The sequence below is a fragment of the Coptis chinensis genome, chromosome 2 (assembly GCF_015680905.1).
Source record: "Coptis chinensis isolate HL-2020 chromosome 2, ASM1568090v1, whole genome shotgun sequence".
In the NCBI taxonomy this organism is placed as follows: domain Eukaryota; kingdom Viridiplantae; phylum Streptophyta; class Magnoliopsida; order Ranunculales; family Ranunculaceae; genus Coptis; species Coptis chinensis.
This window is the reverse complement of record NC_141457.1, coordinates 22,575,045-22,592,939: the sequence shown is the minus strand read 5'-3', so window position 1 is coordinate 22,592,939 and position 17,895 is coordinate 22,575,045. Positions and strand designations below refer to the sequence as shown.

At 35.6% G+C, this 17,895-nt stretch overlaps 2 protein-coding genes across 3 annotated transcripts; both read right to left on the bottom strand.

The window, feature by feature from the left end:
- Nucleotides 1–268: 268 nt before the first annotated feature.
- Nucleotides 269–1,263, bottom strand: LOC147515392 (protein CURLY FLAG LEAF 1-like). The gene is made up of 2 exons (XM_086587365.1): nucleotides 913–1,263; nucleotides 269–705 (listed from the first exon to the last, which is right to left on the bottom strand). Exons 1-2 carry the CDS (start codon nucleotides 1,123–1,125, stop codon nucleotides 370–372), a joined length of 549 nt encoding a protein of 182 aa, XP_086443491.1. The 5' UTR covers nucleotides 1,126–1,263; the 3' UTR covers nucleotides 269–369.
- Nucleotides 1,264–3,832: 2,569 nt separating this feature from the next.
- On the bottom strand, nucleotides 3,833–7,341 carry LOC147515391 (uncharacterized). Of its 2 annotated transcripts, none has more exons than XR_015210410.1 (5): nucleotides 6,757–7,000; nucleotides 5,198–5,296; nucleotides 5,004–5,112; nucleotides 4,708–4,920; nucleotides 3,833–4,098 (listed from the first exon to the last, which is right to left on the bottom strand). XR_015210410.1 is itself a non-coding variant. In XM_086587352.1 (5 exons), the coding sequence occupies exons 1-5, from the start codon at nucleotides 6,942–6,944 to the stop codon at nucleotides 4,016–4,018; spliced, it is 555 nt and encodes a 184-aa protein (XP_086443478.1). In that variant the 5' UTR covers nucleotides 6,945–7,341; the 3' UTR covers nucleotides 3,833–4,015. The 2 variants fall into 2 exon arrangements, 1 of the variants encoding a protein (XP_086443478.1); XM_086587352.1 differs by having other exon boundaries at nucleotides 4,845–4,920; nucleotides 6,757–7,341.
- Nucleotides 7,342–17,895: the final 10,554 nt, after the last annotated feature.

Here is a 17,895-nt window from a genome sequence, read left to right as displayed (position 1 = left end):
CTATTCATCAAAAGTTTCAAATCGTAAAATAAATCAATTTGATCTCAATAACATAATAATAATCTAGTGCTTAATGATCAACTTCCAGAGCACTAAATGCAAAATAAAAAATTAGAGAAAAGGGAATGTTCAGAAACAAGGAAACGTCGTAATCATTTGCACCATTCTATTCTTTTATCTCATTGACCAAGTTTCTCCTTTCAATAAACTCTTTAATGGCGTTCAAAAGAAACTCAACTCAACTCACCAAAGCAAAGCAACCAAGAAATAAAAATAAAAAAAGCAAGAAAATTCATTCTTCACTTCATAAATTTCTACAATAAAAATCTCTTCATCATCATTCATCAATCACAAGAATGAAAAAAAAAATCATAAAGATCCATTTTCGAGCCTATCAAAATGAAGAAGAAGGCCATTACATTTCGGGCATTCTTCAACTCTTTTAGGCAACATAAAATACATTATACACCTCTTACAACCAGCAACAACAAGAACATTATTATTATACTGTTCATGCTCTCCTTCTTCTTCATCTTCTCTTAATGGAGAAGAAGGTGATGAAGCAGCAGAAGAACAAATACCATCACTTACATATGAGTTCATCACTTCTTCTTCATCATCATCAGAAAAGTAATAGCATTTTCTTCTTGGGTCTTCTTTCTCCTTTGTTCCATCTTCCCAGTTTATATAATAAATCTCTCCCGTCTGCACATTTTACCCATTCTTTAAAAATCAAAACTTTATCATATTTCAACAAAAAACACAAATCTAAACATACCCTTTGTTTCATGCAAGAGTAATAAATACAAGAACATAAAAAGAAGGCAACTTTAACTCTTCAAAGCATTAAAAGGGTATGAAATGTGAGCAATAAATGAAGATATAAAGAGGGGTATTAAAGGAAAAAAGAACCTTTAAATCAAGACATTGTTCCCAATGATAAGGAAGAGAAACATGAGAATTAAGTTCTAAGCTTGTACTTGATGAAAGATTCTCAGGCGTGTTTGAAGTTATTCCTGATCTAAAACCACCACCACTACCGTTGGATCTTGTTCTGTTATTAAGTGAACAGTTTTGAAGAGATCTTTCTAATGCAGTAATAGACGCCATGTCTGGTGCTTCCATATGAGAGAGAGAGAGAGAGAATGAATGGTGTTTGGCCTTTAAAGAACAAAGGGAATATAAAAAGGAAAATGAGGCTGTGCAAATTTATTCAAACAGGTTTTGTGGAGAAAACTTCAAAATATTATGTCTCTAGTGAGAATTTTAATTGAAGGGTAAAAATGAGAATTTGGAGAAATACAGAGGTGGGAATATTTGTACTGAGAGAGCGACAAAAACGGGATTCCCAAAGCTGTTTTTGTTATTGTTTTGAAAAGAATTGGTCGTCTAAAATGGCGGGATGGGAATGTTACATTGACACGTTGTGTCCACTCGGTTGGCCGACTTCAGCTCGGCTCGTGTTACATATGAGTCGACCTTCACATTAATTGGGAAGTAAGCAGAGCCGACTAGGATCGGCTCTACCGTAGCTCGACTTATTTCTGGCTTGCCGCAAATTTTATTTTGTGCGTGGATCCAAAATGTATTTTAGGCCTAGTTTAAATAACGTGCTAGTTGGACAATTATGTACATCTGTAGTTGACAATACCTATGGAAATGTTATGAAATGAGTAAGCAAAGTTGATTTCAACTTTGAATTATATAGTTTAGAAAGACTATAGTATACACCACATCTTCTTTTTAGGAGATTTGGAAAGTTGTATTTGTAGTTATGTCGAAAGTAGATTCTTAAGTCAATGGATTTGGTGAATTACTCAAACCACCCATTTGCGTAATGCGGTAATGGCCGTAATGCCACATGAACATTTTGTTATCTCTAGCAACATTTTTCTCTTTCTTAGTTACCAAAAAACCATTTTATTCTTTCTTTCATGTTTTCCTTAGCTATTGGTATAGGATTTTGATTGAGGGTGATGGGTGAAGAAGTCAACTGCAACGTGATGATATGTACTGGTGGCAGTAGGTATTAAAACCAACTTTAACCTGTGCTTGACCCAGCACGATCAAGATTTAACAAATCTAAAATTAGCGTATTTCTTCATATAGGGCGAAAGCTGTTGCCGAATTTAGGAAGTGTACATGGTCGCCCTTTTGAGTGAAGAATGAATTGCATGATTGCCAACGTATAGGCATATACAATTTATATATGGGTAAGTCTTTTAAGAGAAATTAAAATTGAACTAGAGTCCAGAACTACAATAATTTTGGATCTAGCTAGACTATGCGCCTATGCGAAGTGATGAAAACGAATAATTGAAACCCAAACTACATCGAGTCAATAAAATGTGTTATGCACTTCTACTCCTATGTGCACCGAATTATACACAAGAGTCATCCACATATATGCATTTTTCCCAAAATTTATGTCTATGGAGGTTGTTGCTTAGAAGTTACAACTTAGTGAACTTACAACCCAAGCAACTAGTCAGTAATATAAAATTTGAGAAGTCTTTGACAAACAACCCAAGCAACTCGACCTCTGACATTCGGAATATTTTGATCAAATAGAATGTTAATTAAACTTTGGTGGCAAAATCAAGAGCAATGAAAACTTTACACTATGGGAGTATGGGCGGAATTCCTCCAATATGGCATGATAGTTGATAAATCTTCGGTAAGAGAAAATTAAGCGTCTTATTTTAAAAGTTGAACACAACTAAACTACTATGCATTTTGCCCATACTGCAACAAGGAAGCGTATCGTTTCCTCACTTATAACAATTTGAATCAATAAGGTTTTCCCTTTTTTAAATTATACAGTATCATAAGATTCGAACCGCAATACGATAAATGACCCAAATATTTCCAGAATCTTTACTGAAGTAGCCCCCACATTATTAGTGCAAAGAGTTGCTTAGCACCATGCCTCAATGAAACGAAAATAAAAACAAAAATTTGTCGAAGAATGCGAATATATATGGTATATCATTATATTGGGAGAGGAGCGAAGGTGTTCACGAGATGGGTTGAGAAGGAGAGAAAGGTGTGGTGTCCTTGTATATGTATGTATGTGGTCACGGTCATTGGTTGCTGTTGGTGTGGAATCTCGATTCGATTGGAATATGGAGCTTGGACTGTTGACTGACTACGACCACAGTCCTCAGACTGACACCACATCCCTCCATTCGCTTTCAGCGTCTCAGAGATTCTCTTTCTCCCCCCACACACCCCCTTTCTCTCTCTGTCGTTCTGTCCTCACTCCTCAACGCATTGCTCAACTCAATTCTTCTCTCTTTCTCTCTCTCCAAACATTCCTTTTGGGGAATTTCCACAGTTCGCACATCATCAAAGAGTGCTCCATCATCAAAACTTTGCCCAAATCCACTTGTCAACTTGTCAAGATCATTTAACACGTTAATGAGTAATCAAAAATCAATGCCTAAGGCCTAATCCTTATTGTTTTCACTAGTGGTAACTGTGCCAGTGCTGAGTGATCGATCGTGGACCCAAAACTTCATCAAACTGACAAATATTTCCACAATTCCACCAGTCAACTCCATTAACTTTAGTGCCAGAAATCTACTCGTTCTTTTAATAACCAACGTCTTGTATCTCTATTTCTACTATTCTAACGGTGTAAAAGAAAAAGTACAACTCCATATTCAAATGTTTCGGGTCCATATATATTGCTTGCATGATTGGCGAAGTAACTTCTAACTTCTATATTCTACTACTGCAATTTGTTTTGGATCGCTACTCGGAAATTTCACTTTGATCAATATTTTCTTGGTGAACAGATTTTATCTCTCATCATGAACAACTAAAGATGTGTGCCCGTAAAAGTCTTTAAAACTCTTCATTCTGGAAAAAGACAGTTCTTTTGTAATCTAAATACACCAAAGAAAATTACTTGGATTGCATCCCCTACCACAATATAGAATACAAGTCTAGTTCAACTAGATGACCAAATTTATGTTACCGTCTTTTCTTGCTTCCCTTTGCAGCACTTGATTTAGAAGGGGTAGCAACCAGATACATGAACAGCGACGCTATGGAGATCACTGAAACGAGGGATCCATAATTTGCGAGCAAACTCTGCATTTAAATACATGTAAGAGAAAAGGCAAATGCATAGTATTTAAGATAAAATAGTATGCTAAGGAAATAAAGAGTTTATTTCCCAATCAAAAAAAATAAAGAGTTTATTCCTCCTTGTTCTGCCATACGTATAACAATCAAACAGCAACTAAAATTATCACTAGGGATCTCCAACAAGTAGGTTACAACTTACAAGTTATTAGCAGATACTCATGTGGCGGAGATAATTTTGGGTAGACAGTCAGGATTGCTTCCTAGGATGTGCTTCGTATAAAATAATATGCATCCCAAGTTCAATGGTCAATTAAACCTAAAACTAAGGTATTTTAAAGGTTCCCAATGTATTTACATCCGGTTTCACACATTCACTACCAAAATTACTGTCAAAGATGTACAATCAAAACCTTCTTGCATGTTAAACTTAAAATTTTGACTGACATTTATATGAACACTCTTGAACCTCAAAGACCGGTTTCCCTACCAAATTTAGTTAAGACTTAAGAATAGACATTCTTTTGGTGTGCTAAGCACATAAAGGAAGCCTTTCTGCCTATTTATCCAGATACAAGACATCACATATTACGAAAAATATGGACAAGATCTCACCTTTGCCTGATAATATTTGATCGGTGCCATTGGAGATTTCATGAAGGGGAAGAAGAAAAGGAAACACAAGAAAAGTTTCCAAGTCAAATTATAGAATAAAGAATCACGTAAACGATATGCACGTCTGTTTTAATAACTTACCCACTCAAACTTCTTTTCTGGAGGTCTGTCTGATAGGATATCCAAAGGCAGAATTGGGGTAGAGAAAGCCTCCTAACAGCGGACAAGTAATCAACGTAAATAGACCACTAAAATGTGACCAATTAAATCAATTAAATGACTGTCAAGATTATAACCTGCAGTGCTGTTTTTGTAGGAATGCGAAATTTGATTACGGCAGGTGCACCATAAAATAAGCCTTTCACTTTGGACTCCAGAACAAAAGAATGAGAAACGATAGAACCACTGTCATTTAAATATACACATTAATCAGAATAAACGAAACTCAAAGAAAAGCACGAAGATCTGGGTGCTAAGGATGACCACTTACGCATTGAGCCTTTCCCAGGTTCTAGAAATGTTACCGCTGAGCAGATCAAAGACATCTGGAGTCCAGCTATCATCAGTAAGACTTACATCATACGCAGTCCTGAATAGGTATTCAACGAATTATTTGCAACACATTGGATGCAAAGTCCAAAGAAGAAAAGGTAAAAAATTATGAAATCTACAATCATGATAGTCCAAAACCCTAGACAGAATATAGCAGAAGCGGAAGTATCCAAAATATTTGATTTTGTTTTAGTACTTAAGTTATAATCCGTCAGCGTATGCAAACTCTTGGGTTGACTTTGGAGAAAGGGGGGTAAAATGTCACTGGGTTACTGTCTATCTCCCCCCCCCCCCCACCTCTTCTTCCGCACTTCTCTCTTCCTCTTCCTCCTTCCCCTTCCTCTCATCTCCTCCCCTTGCTACGCTTATGCCCCCACTACTATGCAGTTATTCTAGTAATTAACTGAAGAACAAGAACTATTTCAAGGTCCTAACTTAGCATAGCATGTAAGAAATGTATGGAAGAGAAGTGGTAAAATATTTTTAATTTAACTAACATAACTTACACACAAAACAAGACGAAGTCATTCTTGATAAAAAATGCAATACATAACATATATGAAAAATATGATGCAATACAAATATAAGTTTTCGTTCCAAAAATTACTGGATGTTAGAACCATGACTGATGTAGCAGAAGGGACAGTTTGTAATGGAAATTACAGAAGACATTTTTCATGGTTTTCAAACGCAAACAAGGTGTGAAGGCGCTGGATGTCAAAATAACAGAGCGGAAAATATGTGTGCTATCATCATGTGCTTGCTTCAGCTAAGGTGGTTTGTAAAAGGAATCTACCTTCAGTAAACGTAAACAGGTAACTACCAGTTGCAAAGACAATTAGACACAACGCTCGGTCCAGATCAATTACTGGCAAGTTCTTGAACAATAAATGTGGTTATCACCACATTCACGTTATGGTGTTTGACAAGTGTGGCTCCATGCCTCCATGAGGTTCAAACCCCTATACTTCCTAGCTGGTCAGAACAACAATGCCCATTTGCAAGCATGTACCTGCATGCCCTCAATCTGACTTATATGTATGAATTCAGCAACACTGACTGTTGGTAGCCCTTACTCTGACTAATATTTGATTGAAGGTAAACACTAGTCTCTTTTACAGTTCTCATAGATGATGTTAGTCGATGGAGTAAGGCTCTCATTATGTTCACTAAAGACCATCATAGAAAGGGGTTTGGCGCAAAATTGGGTGGAGGAAAATGTAGACTGCCGCACAATGAAAACCTTATCCCCCAATGAAATCCCAAACCCCTCATCCTAATCCATATTCTAACCTCTCTTCTCCACCTTTTATAAAATTACTTTCCCTGTCTACAAATATTCCCATAATCATTTTCCAGAAACCCATAGGCCTGATTATTATTAAATTGTTACAAAAACTAGAGGGACATACACATGACACATCAACTTATTAATGTCATGAAACATACATGCAATATGTTCACAGATAAAATAATTTTCATGCAAGAAATACGTACGCGGATCCCTGGTTATAGATGTCAATGCTGACAGAAACTTGATCGGATCCCGACTTGAGTCTGTTGAGACTCACTTTCTTGTGTGCCACTACAAACGGACTGTCTGATGATACAGCTGATGACGTGGCAGTCAATGAAATCAAGAACAAGACTACTACTACTAAAAGTGAAACGAAGATCTTCTCCATTTTTTGATAGCCCCTTCGCAAGTTTCGCACAAATAAACAAGACTGACTTTTGTAGTACTAATTTAGATCTCGATGCTTATCTTACGCGTGCGCTTGCATCGTGGGGTTTTTAAACTCGGCCCATAGTTTGAAAAACGTTGGGCACCCATATTCCAAACCGACTAAACTAAACTAACTGGCTTTTTTTAATACTAGATAACTGCAAGCAATGGGGACGTAAGCAGAGAGTAGAGAAGAGAGAGAGAAAAATGGATTTGTGGGTGGGGAGAAAGAGAGAGTTGGGTTTAGTTGAGATGGAGGTTGAGCAAGTGAAGAAGAAGAAGAGAAAGAGGGGGGGGCGGGGAGTATTGTTTTTGTGGGTATCACCCATGAGAGTTTCAAGGACATCACAAAATCCAGGGAGAAGATTCTTGGGTTGTTGATTATATCCTATAAAATGTGGATTATTCGATTGGATCGATACACCCATTGTAGCTGAAGCTAAACTTCAACAGATTGAACCACTGAGGCTGGAGATTGCTCAACTGAGGGGAAGATTTGATATTAAAATGTGGATCATTGTAATTCTCTTTGCTTACTTTGTCTGTACTTGGTTCAAATGAAATCCTCTGTTTTGTTTGGGTTTTTTTTTTTTGTTTGGAATTTGTGAATGAAAATATTTTATGTTTGTCTTTCAAATTGAATCATCCAACAACATTAATATATATAGATAACCACATTAATAGATAAAAAGATTAATATATCAACTAAGAACAACACTACAACATAGACATGAACAAAATGGAAAACAGAGCATGACAGGAATACATGACGTTCACTCACACCATATTACTACATCTCAAGAACTCCCAACACTTTCAGACACTTCATCATCATCTTCAGCTAATGTGGTTTGCATGTGGTCAAGAAAGTTCTTTTGATCAACATTTGGGTCACCAGTAATGGTTATGGTGAACTCAATAATTGGTTTATTTGATGATTTTCCTTCTTCTTTCTTGCTTGCATTGTTTCTATTTTTATGTTTTTCTTTTGGCTCATTTTCCTTTTTATTCTCTGGCAATGCAACTTCTTGCGATGCCTTACCCTTGCCCTTTCCACTATCCATGAGAAATGGTGTGAGTGAAGGGTTATGTGTGCTGCTTTTTATAAGCCTTTGTTAATAAGGTATATATGGGAATTGCAGCGACTGAAGTTGTTGGAAAGTGCTTATAGCACTTTGGAAAAAGGAAATATATAGGGTCTGCTTATAGCACTTTGGAAGTTAATGGGTACATCTATTCACGAGGTGTCTGCTCCCTGTTTTGGTCCCTTATGCAAGCCTGAAAAGGAAACATATCTAAAGTAACATGTATACTACCAAAAATAGCTTGTTCTTGAATACTACCAAAAATAACATGCATACTAGCAAAAATTCTCATATATGAAAAGTTCCCATAACAAAAAAAAAATAGTTTGTTCTTGTCATTACGTCCATTAACAGTGACACAGACATAGTGTTCATAAACAGACATAGTTCCTTCAAAATACCAACAACAGACACATATAGTTCCCAACTATGTACAAATAGTTCTCAACTCTTATTTCTTAGGCTTATAGCCCCTACCACTAGACTTCATTCCCAGTGCACGTTCTGTGCCCTGGTATTCAGTGAAGTAGCTAGAGCTTCACTCTCTTGTGCACTTGAACTTTTTGATCTAGTATACTTTGTTGGACTTGAAGCAGTAATAACTTGTGAAACAATTGCTTTCACCTTGGATGCTCTGACTTTTCTTCCACTTGGCACATTTGATGCAGTCTGTGAAGCCAAAATTGGAGCTGCAGTATGGCTTGAGTGGGTCTCTCTTGTATCTATTCCAGATGGTGCTGCAATACTACTTGACGGGGTCTCTCTTGTATCTGTTCTAGATGGTGCTGCAGTACTGGTTGAGGATGCACTTGGGGCCAACACATGAGAAATGAATATTGCTAAGATACATTGAAAACAATATATTGCAGTGGTGAGACATATTTACTTTTCCCTTCCTTGATCTTTTTGGAGGTTTTGCTGGAGCAGTGGTGTTTTCCCCCTCTGCTTTTGGCTCTCTTGTATCTGTTCTAGATGGTGCTACAATATTGGTTGAGGGTGCACTTGGGGCCTACACATGAGAAATTAATATTGCTAAGATACATTGAAAACAATATATTACAGTGGTGAGACATATTTATCTTTTTCTTTCTTGATCTTTTTGGAGGCTTTGCTAGAGTCTTTGGAGGATCTGTGGTGTCCTTCCCCTCTACTTCTGCTTCTGGTTCAGTGACTGGAGTATTCTTTTTAACCTACAATAAAGTAAAACAACTAAGCTCAATACAAATGTAGTTTAAATAAATGAAATTAAGTAAGTAAAAATAATGTCAACTTATAGGCAATTTTTTTGGCCTTGTTCCTGGTTTTTTTTCTTGTTTATATATGATAAGAGCTCAAAACTGTAGTTTTAACCGCTTAACAATATTATTTTTAGACCAATTATGTAATTAATAAGTAAGAGTTAGTACTGTTATCGTGTTCTTATGTATAGTATTCCAGGCATTGGAGTCGAATCGTCGTGCGTAAATGTCCCCCTTTGGAGATAAAGAAGCAAAGGTTAGTTGCTAAGAACTTCTATGATTAAAGGCCAAGATACAAGGAGAAAAAACATTTTTAAAGCCCGGTCAAAGCTAAAAAAAAGTCAAAGTCAACGCGGACAGAAATAGCGCATAAAAGTCAGCTGAACTCCCGAAGGCTGTATCTTTAGACTCAGACCTCGGAATTGGGCCTACCTTACGTCAAAACGACCGTCTCGGAAAGAGCTTTCTAATGGTCAAAGCCTTGACCCAATAAGAGGAGCACAAGTGGATGAAAATGCTATTGAAGTCATTTCCAATTGAAAACCCCTTTGTGAACTGAAATAATGAGGTTTTGGGCTCGATTTTCCGACCCAAAACATGGCTCTTCAGCCCATGCACGAATTTGTGGATCTTGTCTCCTCTATTTGAAGAGAGAAAGACTTAGCTCTTAAGATACTTAGTTTTTTAGTTAGTCAAGAATCCAATAGTTAGTTTTTTACTTAGCTTTACTTAGTCTAGATCAAATAGTTAGTTTTAATTCATTAAATTAGTTTATATAGATAAATCTAGTTAGTTGTTAGAACAAGTTTTGAATCTTAGAATAAAATACTTAGTTTATATTTCAATCTTCAAATTCGAATTCAAGTTATTTTAATCAAGTTTAGTTTAGTTTAATTATGTCTTATTATGTCTTATTGTTTATTGTTAATGAACCCAATGAAACTAGGCTAAAAATTCCATTAGAGGAGTTTTATGAAGTCTATGTGAGGGTTATGATTGTTTTTCTTTAGTTTTCTTATTGTCTTATGTGCTTTAAGTTCAAGTTTTATATTGTCTAGAGATAGAGATTATAGAAGTTGAACTAGAGAAAGGAAACTCCACAAAGAGATTTGTGGAGGAGAATTTCTCTTATGCTAATCATATCTTAGTACAGAGATTGCTAGTATTGGTTAGGGATCAATAATAAATTGTAGCTTTTGTTGTTTTACCTTATGTAGATTAATAAAGGTTAAGATTAAAACATAAAAAACTAGTTAGAATAATCATAGCTTCACATAGATGGATTAATCCTTCCTCTATGTTCTTCCAATTCATTAAATTCACTTTTTAATTGCTTAGTTTAAATTAGTTTAATTTATAATTAGTTTATTGCATTGTTAGTTTAAATAATTTATAATTAGTTTTAGTTTAAATAAATCACAACACTACTCTCATTGTTCTCACTATTGTTTCCTTGTGTTTGATTAATTGAATTTGTTTAGTCTTGATAGATTAAGAGTGGAACGAATCCTGACTCTCTATATTGTATAATGAACTGAGAGTAGGAATATTGATTTAAGCACTTATTTAATTAATTGATTATTTGTGTTTACGCATAGATAGTTAGTTCATTATCAAATTGGCTATTATCAAATGGCGCCCCTGCCATCTTAAACTCTTTCAGGACAAGAATTCAATTGCTTGAATCCAAGGGGCAATCCCCCATTCTCAACCCACCCACCCTTATTTGGTTCTAACCGTGATTGTCTAGTTAAAAAAAAAAAAAAAAAATCCAGGGAAAAAAGCCCCGAAGGCGCCCATCCATCCAAGGCTAAGTTTGAGCGCCTGCATTTGAAAGCGCTGAACTTCGAGTTGGACCTCGAAGCGACTGCGCCCTACTACCAAGGACATTTATGAGCGCGACCCGCGCCCTCTTCTTGAGTAGACTGATTTTCACAGGTTATCTCAAACTTCCATTTCTTCAAGTTATTCAGTGTTTCTAACTTGTTAAATACACTGAGCTCAGCAGTATAAAGGCGTTATTCATAAAAAAGTAGCAAGGAGGCATTCAGTACTCCTTCTTTCACTCCTCGCTTTTTCTCGTCGAGAAGTTTAATTCTAGTATAATCGGGCTTGTTTTTGTAGACATAAATACCACACCTATCTAGAATTTCACACACTACACCTCGCATCAATGGCTAAAGAACAAGAGACTCCTCTCTCGATTTTTATAAAGCCCTAAATGATGGCCCTAAGTCGCATCGTTTGCAGACCTAGTGGGGATTTTCAAATTCCCCTAATATATTTAACTTGTTACCGGTTTTTCATAGTTTAGACCATGATAAGCCTTACTAGCATATGTGTAGGATAGAACAAGTTCTCACTACATTCCATCATCCTAAAGCGTAAGTCCCGGATCAAGTTAAACTTAGGGTGTTTCCTTTCATCCTAGCGTAAGACCGATGAAATGCTTCAAAAGATTCATTTCTTCCACCATAACCCTCATGAATCCTTTTCAGAGGCCTGGAACCGTTTCACTGATCTTCTCATAAAATGTCCGCATCATAACCTTGCAAAAGACACGCTTGTTCGTGCTTTCTTCAAGGGGGCTTTCACATTATCATAAAGAGGTTCTAGATATCATGACCGGGGTAGTTTTCTTAGTAAAGGAGCCTTGAGGCTTATAAATTCTTAGAAGATTAATCTAAGAGGAACAACAATTGGGGAGGTAACGACTCTTCCCGCTCCACTCCTTCTTCTGAGGTTAAACCTGATCCCGAGCTTAAAACTCTTATCGATGCCCTCACTAAAAAGGTAGATGCCATCTTTGTTAAACAACAACCCACTCCTATCATGAACATTAAGTCTACTCATTGTAATGTCTGTTTTAGTCCTGAGCATTCCGACTTCTATTATCCTCTTGTCTATGCACAACTACCACCACAACCATCAAACTTCAACCAGTTAACTCAACCTCAAGGACAAGGAAACTTAGGTAACTAGAATAGAGGTTTAGTACCCATGACCCAGAACTATCAACATCAAGACATGAATGCTCAACAAGCCTTAATTCCAGTTCAACCATCTGCAGAAGTAGTAGTAGTGACCTTGTTGGAAAAACAAAATTAAATTATGCAACAAAACTCCAACTTGATGAAAGATCAGCATGATCAAAACTCTAATATGATGAAACAAACGATACAAATGATGCAGTCTTTGTGCCAAAAGGTTATTGACATGTCTCCTAACCAAACTAATAACCAAACAAAGCGTTTTCGTGTCAAGCGAGGCCTAATCCTAAGTCAACAAACACCGCCTTCGAAATAAAAAGTATTCAGTGTAATGGTAATATAACCTCATGGGACATACAGGCAGTCACTACCCTTCGTTCAGGGCGAGTAGTTGATAACCAAGTGACTATGCCTAAAGATCACCCGCAAACTAAAAATGATACCATACCAAATACTATAATAGATACTAAAGACCCTACAACTATAAAAGTACCAGTTAAACCACAACCAAAAGGGAAAACCTTACAAGACCCAATAATAGGAATTGAAGACCCTACACATGTAGAGGTTTCGATATGGACACCTAGATGGAAAACGGTTAAAGATAAAGCAAAGACTAATGATATTGTTGACCTTTATGTTAAATATAAAGATAAACCACCGTATCCCCCAAAGACTAATTGTGTCTAAAAAGACGAGAATTTTGATGAGATTAGAGAAGTATTTAAAAATTTGACTATAAACCTACCTTTTCTAGATACTATAAAAAGTCTAACTGGACACGCTAAGTTTCTAAAAGAGTTGTGCACCAAGAAGAGGAAAACCAACATACCCCACGAAGCTTTCTTAACTGAACAATATCCCTCTTTATCTGAACATAAAGGAATTGTTAAGTACAAGGACCCTAGTTGTCTTATTGTACAATGCACCTTAGGTGATACCTTCATAACAACTGCTCTATTAGACCTGGGAGCGAGTGTTAACTTACTCTTTTTTTATTTATATAAACAACTAGGTCTAACAAACCTTCAACCAACCAAAATGACTTTGCAGTTAGCCGATCGTTCTATTAAGTATCCCAAGGGTGTAGTTGAAAACATTCTCGTTAAAGTTCAAGATTTTTACTATCCAGCCGACTTTGTTATTCTTGACACATAAGTTGCTCATGATTCCATTCCCATCATCTTAGAGCGTCCTTTCTTGGCAACTGCCAATGCCCAAATTAATTGTCGGGATGGCTCAATGACTCTTTCTTTTGGGAATCTTTATGTGGAAGTTAACATGTTTAGACAAAATCAGGGACAATTAGGTTTGCCTGTAGAAGGAGAAGTGAAGTCCATTGAGAGTTTTGTACCTCACATTAGTGCGGCTGACGCTTTAGTCCCTACACTAGTAGATACCCCTTTTATGGAAGAAGACAAGGATCACAATTTCTACTCCCTAGATGTAGATAACATCGAGGAAGATTTCCTTCGACTCTTTTGCAACCCTTCTTTGCCACCTCACGAGTCCCCTCCCATTGACATCCACTCATCTCTTGACGCCATGACGGAAGAAGATTTTTTCACCCTCTATCCCAGTGATTCTTCTTACCCACCTATTGAGGAATGTCTTGCATATCTCAAGGCCTCTGATGATATAGAACTAAGAACACTATTTGAGCATCATTCACCCACCTCACATCCTCATGTCACTCATTTACCTTCCATCATGAATGTCCCTCTCCCTCTACCTTTTCAAAAAACCATTGAGTTTGTACTTGACCTTCTTGTTTCTCCTATGCTTCATAACTTTCTAAATCCATCTGGTGAAGAAGTAACACCCAAGGACAAGCCACCTGACACTTTTTCATTTTTTCTATTCCCTCATTCTCAAAATTATCCACATCCCACGTATCTTCCACAACCATCAATTTTCTCACGTTCATTCACTTGGCATCCCTTTCATAGGAGGACAAAGAAGAAACTGTATGCTCGATTAGGTTCTAGATCTATCAGGCTTCGCTCTCATTCCACTAAGCCACGTCATAGGAAATCTTGGTGCTTAATTTTGTTTGATGGTGCTTTCCATGTTAACTATTTATGGAAAGATCCACAATTATTTAGATTATTGATATATGGTAAATTGTTTGTTAATACGTATATATCACATTAAGTCTAGGGAATCTGACTTTAAAAGACCCAAGTTTTTGTACAATACCACCTTTCTGGAGTATAGGCCAAAACAAAAAATTTTAAACTTAAAAAAAGTTTCCCAATTTTGTTTGGGGGTGGCGTATTTTGGTATTTCATTTCAAAACGTTTTGCCACCCATTGTCTGTCATGTATACTCCAATTTAGTTAGTACGTAATAATTTAATTGTGCTTCGTGTTATCATATCATCTTTTCTAATATTTCTGTTATAGGTACTGCCAATTTTTGCCACATTTCTATGGTAAATTCTTTCTTTATCTCTTTATACTTTGAGGACAAAACGTTCGATTGTTTGGGGGTGGGAAAGAAACATTTGCAAAAATTAGCCACTTTTAGGATGTAAATTACGCACTTTTCTTTATAAAATATTAAAAATCATAAATATTGTTTATACTAAGCACTTAGTGATAATGGTATTGTTCCCTTCTCCATGATAATATTAGTCTAGAAATCTCACGTAGTACTTGAATTAGGATTTAATTTTTGAAACTTAGATTAATATATAGGTAATAGTCATTGCATCTTTTCACGAACATCTTGCATGAGCATCTTTGATTGTACTTGGCAGTATTTTTCTGAGACCTAGGTTAGAGTACTTAATACATATCCTGTGAGCATCTAGCCTAAAAGCCTCATAAGAGTGAAATATCTTAGTGATGACACAAGAGAGAAGTAAATTCCGAGTAGAGAATCACACATTTACTTGTTTGATCACCATACCATATCCTAAGCGAGAATTTAGGCCCTCTTTGGATCGATATAGCCAGAAATTCACACCTATATGAAATTTATTATCCGCTAGTCGCCCCATTGAGTCTTTCATTAGCCTTTTCACAAACCAAAAATCTTTTATCCAATAAAACAAAATAAAAAAATCAGCCTACCCATCTGGATAAGTCTGAGAAATAGGATGAGTGAAGAAAAGAGAAGAGAAAAACCTGTGTAAACAAAAATTAGTTAGTTGCTTCAAAAAAGAAAAAGAAAAGAAAGTTTCCATCCAAAGAAAAGAAAAGAAAAATAAAATAGAATAAAAACTCCAAAAATAGAATAAAAGAAGTCAAAAAGCCAAAATAAAAAGGCAAATGATGGAAACAAAGTGTAGAAGCAAAATAAGAACGAGGTTTTCTCTAGTTACATAATATGAAGACCATATTTTCTCAGACTTATTTTCTTTGAATATCCATTTCCTTCCTTCTTTAACCAACACCTACGCCCCGTATCACCTAATAAAGACCTCTAGCTCAATTAGGAATATGTTGGTGTGATAGTAAGTGGTAGATATGTTTGATTGACCTCGGCTTCCTTAGATTGTCATTGAGATTGTGAGGAAACGTGTGCCCACTGCACACTGGAGTTAGCAAACTTGAGTGAAAAAATCAGAGTGTTATATGTTTTGACACATTCCTTGTGATAACCTACTTAGGCACGTTACCCAAAAGTTTCATAAACAAACTTGTCATTGCATTTCATATCATAGTTCATTGTATAGTTGTTTATCTTAAGATGATTTGATTATTATTTATATATTAGCTTAGGTTTCAACTTGATTATTCTGTATTCATTGCTAGTAAGATATATAGATATTTGAGAATAAATAAGGAAACAACAGTTTTATTTCTTAGTCGTTGTAGTATAGATGAAGTTTGTGAGTACCTTCACTGGAAAACTCTCACGAGGCTATAACTCGTCTACTAGGGAATTCCTAGTGATTTAAAGCTTTGTTGTATATGGTCAATGCAATCGCACTCGGCGAAACGAGATTAGTTAGAACTCCATTTTTGGTCACTAATTCTAATTTCTCATATTTGCTTGAGGACAAGTAAAATGTTGTTTGGGGGTGATTTGATCAGAGCCTAAAATTATAGTTTTAACCCCTTAACAATATTACTTTTAGACCAATTATGTGATTAATAAGTAAGAGTTAGTACTGTTATCGTGTTCTTATATGTTTCAGGCATTGGAGTTAAATACGTGCAGAAATGCGTCCCTATTACGAGATAAAGAAGTAAAGGTTGGTTGCTAAGAAATTCTATGATTAAAGGCCAAGATTCAAGGAGAAAAAACATTTTTAAAGCCCGGTCAAAACTGAAAAGTCAAAGTCAATGCGGGCAGAAATAGTGCACAAAAATCAGCTGAACTTCCGAAAGCCATATCTTTGGACTCAGACCTCGGAATTGGACCTACCTTATGTCGAAACGACCAGATCAGAAAAAACTTTCTAATGGTTCAAGTCTTGACCCAATCAGAGGAGCAGAAGTAGACAAAAAAGCTACTGAAGTCATTTCTAACTGAAAACCCCTTTGTGATTGAAATAATGAGGTTTTGGGCTCGATTTTCCGGCCCAAAACATGGCTCCTCAGCCCATGCACGAATTTGTGGATCTTGTCTCCTCTATTTGAAGAGAGAAAGACTTAGCTCTTAAGATACTTAGTTTTTTAGTTAGTCAAGAATCCAATAGTTAGTTTTTTACTTAGCTTTACTTAGTCTAGATCAAATAGTTAGTTTTAATTCACTAAATTAGTTTATATAGATTAATCTAGTTAGTTGTCAATTCTATTAGTTGTTAGAACAAGTTTTGAATCTTAGAATAAAATACTTAGTTTATATTTCAATCTTCAAATTCGAATTCAAGTTATTTTAATCAAGTTTAGTTTAATTTAATTATGTCTTATTATTATTGTTTATTGTTAATGAACGCAATAAAACTAGGCTAAAAATTCCATTAGAGGAGTTTTATGAAGTCTATATGAGGGTTATGATTGTTCTTCTTTAGTTTTCTTATTGTCTTATGTGCTTCAAGTTCAAGTTTTATAGTTGTCTAGAGATAGAGATTATAGAAGTTGAACTAGAGAAAGAAAACTCCATAAAGAGATTTGTGGAGGAGAATTTCTCTTATGCTAATTATATCTTAGTATAGAGATTGCTAGGATTGGTTAGGGATCAATAATAAATTGTGGCTTTTGTTGTTTTACCTTGTATAGATTAATAAAGGTTACGATTAAAACATGAGAAACTAGTTAGAATAATCATAGTTTCACATAGATGGATTAATCCTTTCTCTATATTCTTTCAATTCATTAAATTCGCTTTTTAATTGCTTAGTTTAAATTAGTTTAATTTATAATTAGTTTATTGCATTGTTAGTTTAAATAATTTATAATTAGTATTAGTTTAAATAAATCACAACACTACTCTCATTGTTCTCACTATTGTTTCCTTGTGTTTGATTAATTGAATTCGTTTAATCTTGATAGATTAAGAGTGGAATGAATCCTGACTCTCTATATTGTATAATGAATTGAGAGTAGGAATATTGATTTAAGCACTTATTTAGTTAATTGATTATTTGTGTTTACGCATAGATAGTTAGTTCATTATCAAATTGGCTATTATCAACATCATAT

What these genes read in the sequence shown, in the direction of transcription:
- LOC147515392 (XM_086587365.1), bottom strand. Translation starts at nt 1,125, where the DNA reads ATGGAAGCACCAGACATGGCGTCTATTACTGCATTAGAAAGATCTCTT. An exon ending in AACAATGTCTTGATTTAAAG is followed by an intron (nt 706 to 912) that starts GTTCTTTTTTCC and finishes TAAAATGTGCAG; the next exon opens with ACGGGAGAGATTTATTATAT.
- LOC147515391 (XM_086587352.1), bottom strand. Translation starts at nt 6,944, where the DNA reads ATGGAGAAGATCTTCGTTTCACTTTTAGTAGTAGTAGTCTTGTTCTTG. An exon ending in ATCTATAACCAGGGATCCGC is followed by an intron (nt 5,297 to 6,756) that starts GTACGTATTTCT and finishes ATACCTATTCAG; the next exon opens with GACTGCGTATGATGTAAGTC. An exon ending in CTACAAAAACAGCACTGCAG is followed by an intron (nt 4,921 to 5,003) that starts GTTATAATCTTG and finishes GTCCGCTGTTAG; the next exon opens with GAGGCTTTCTCTACCCCAAT.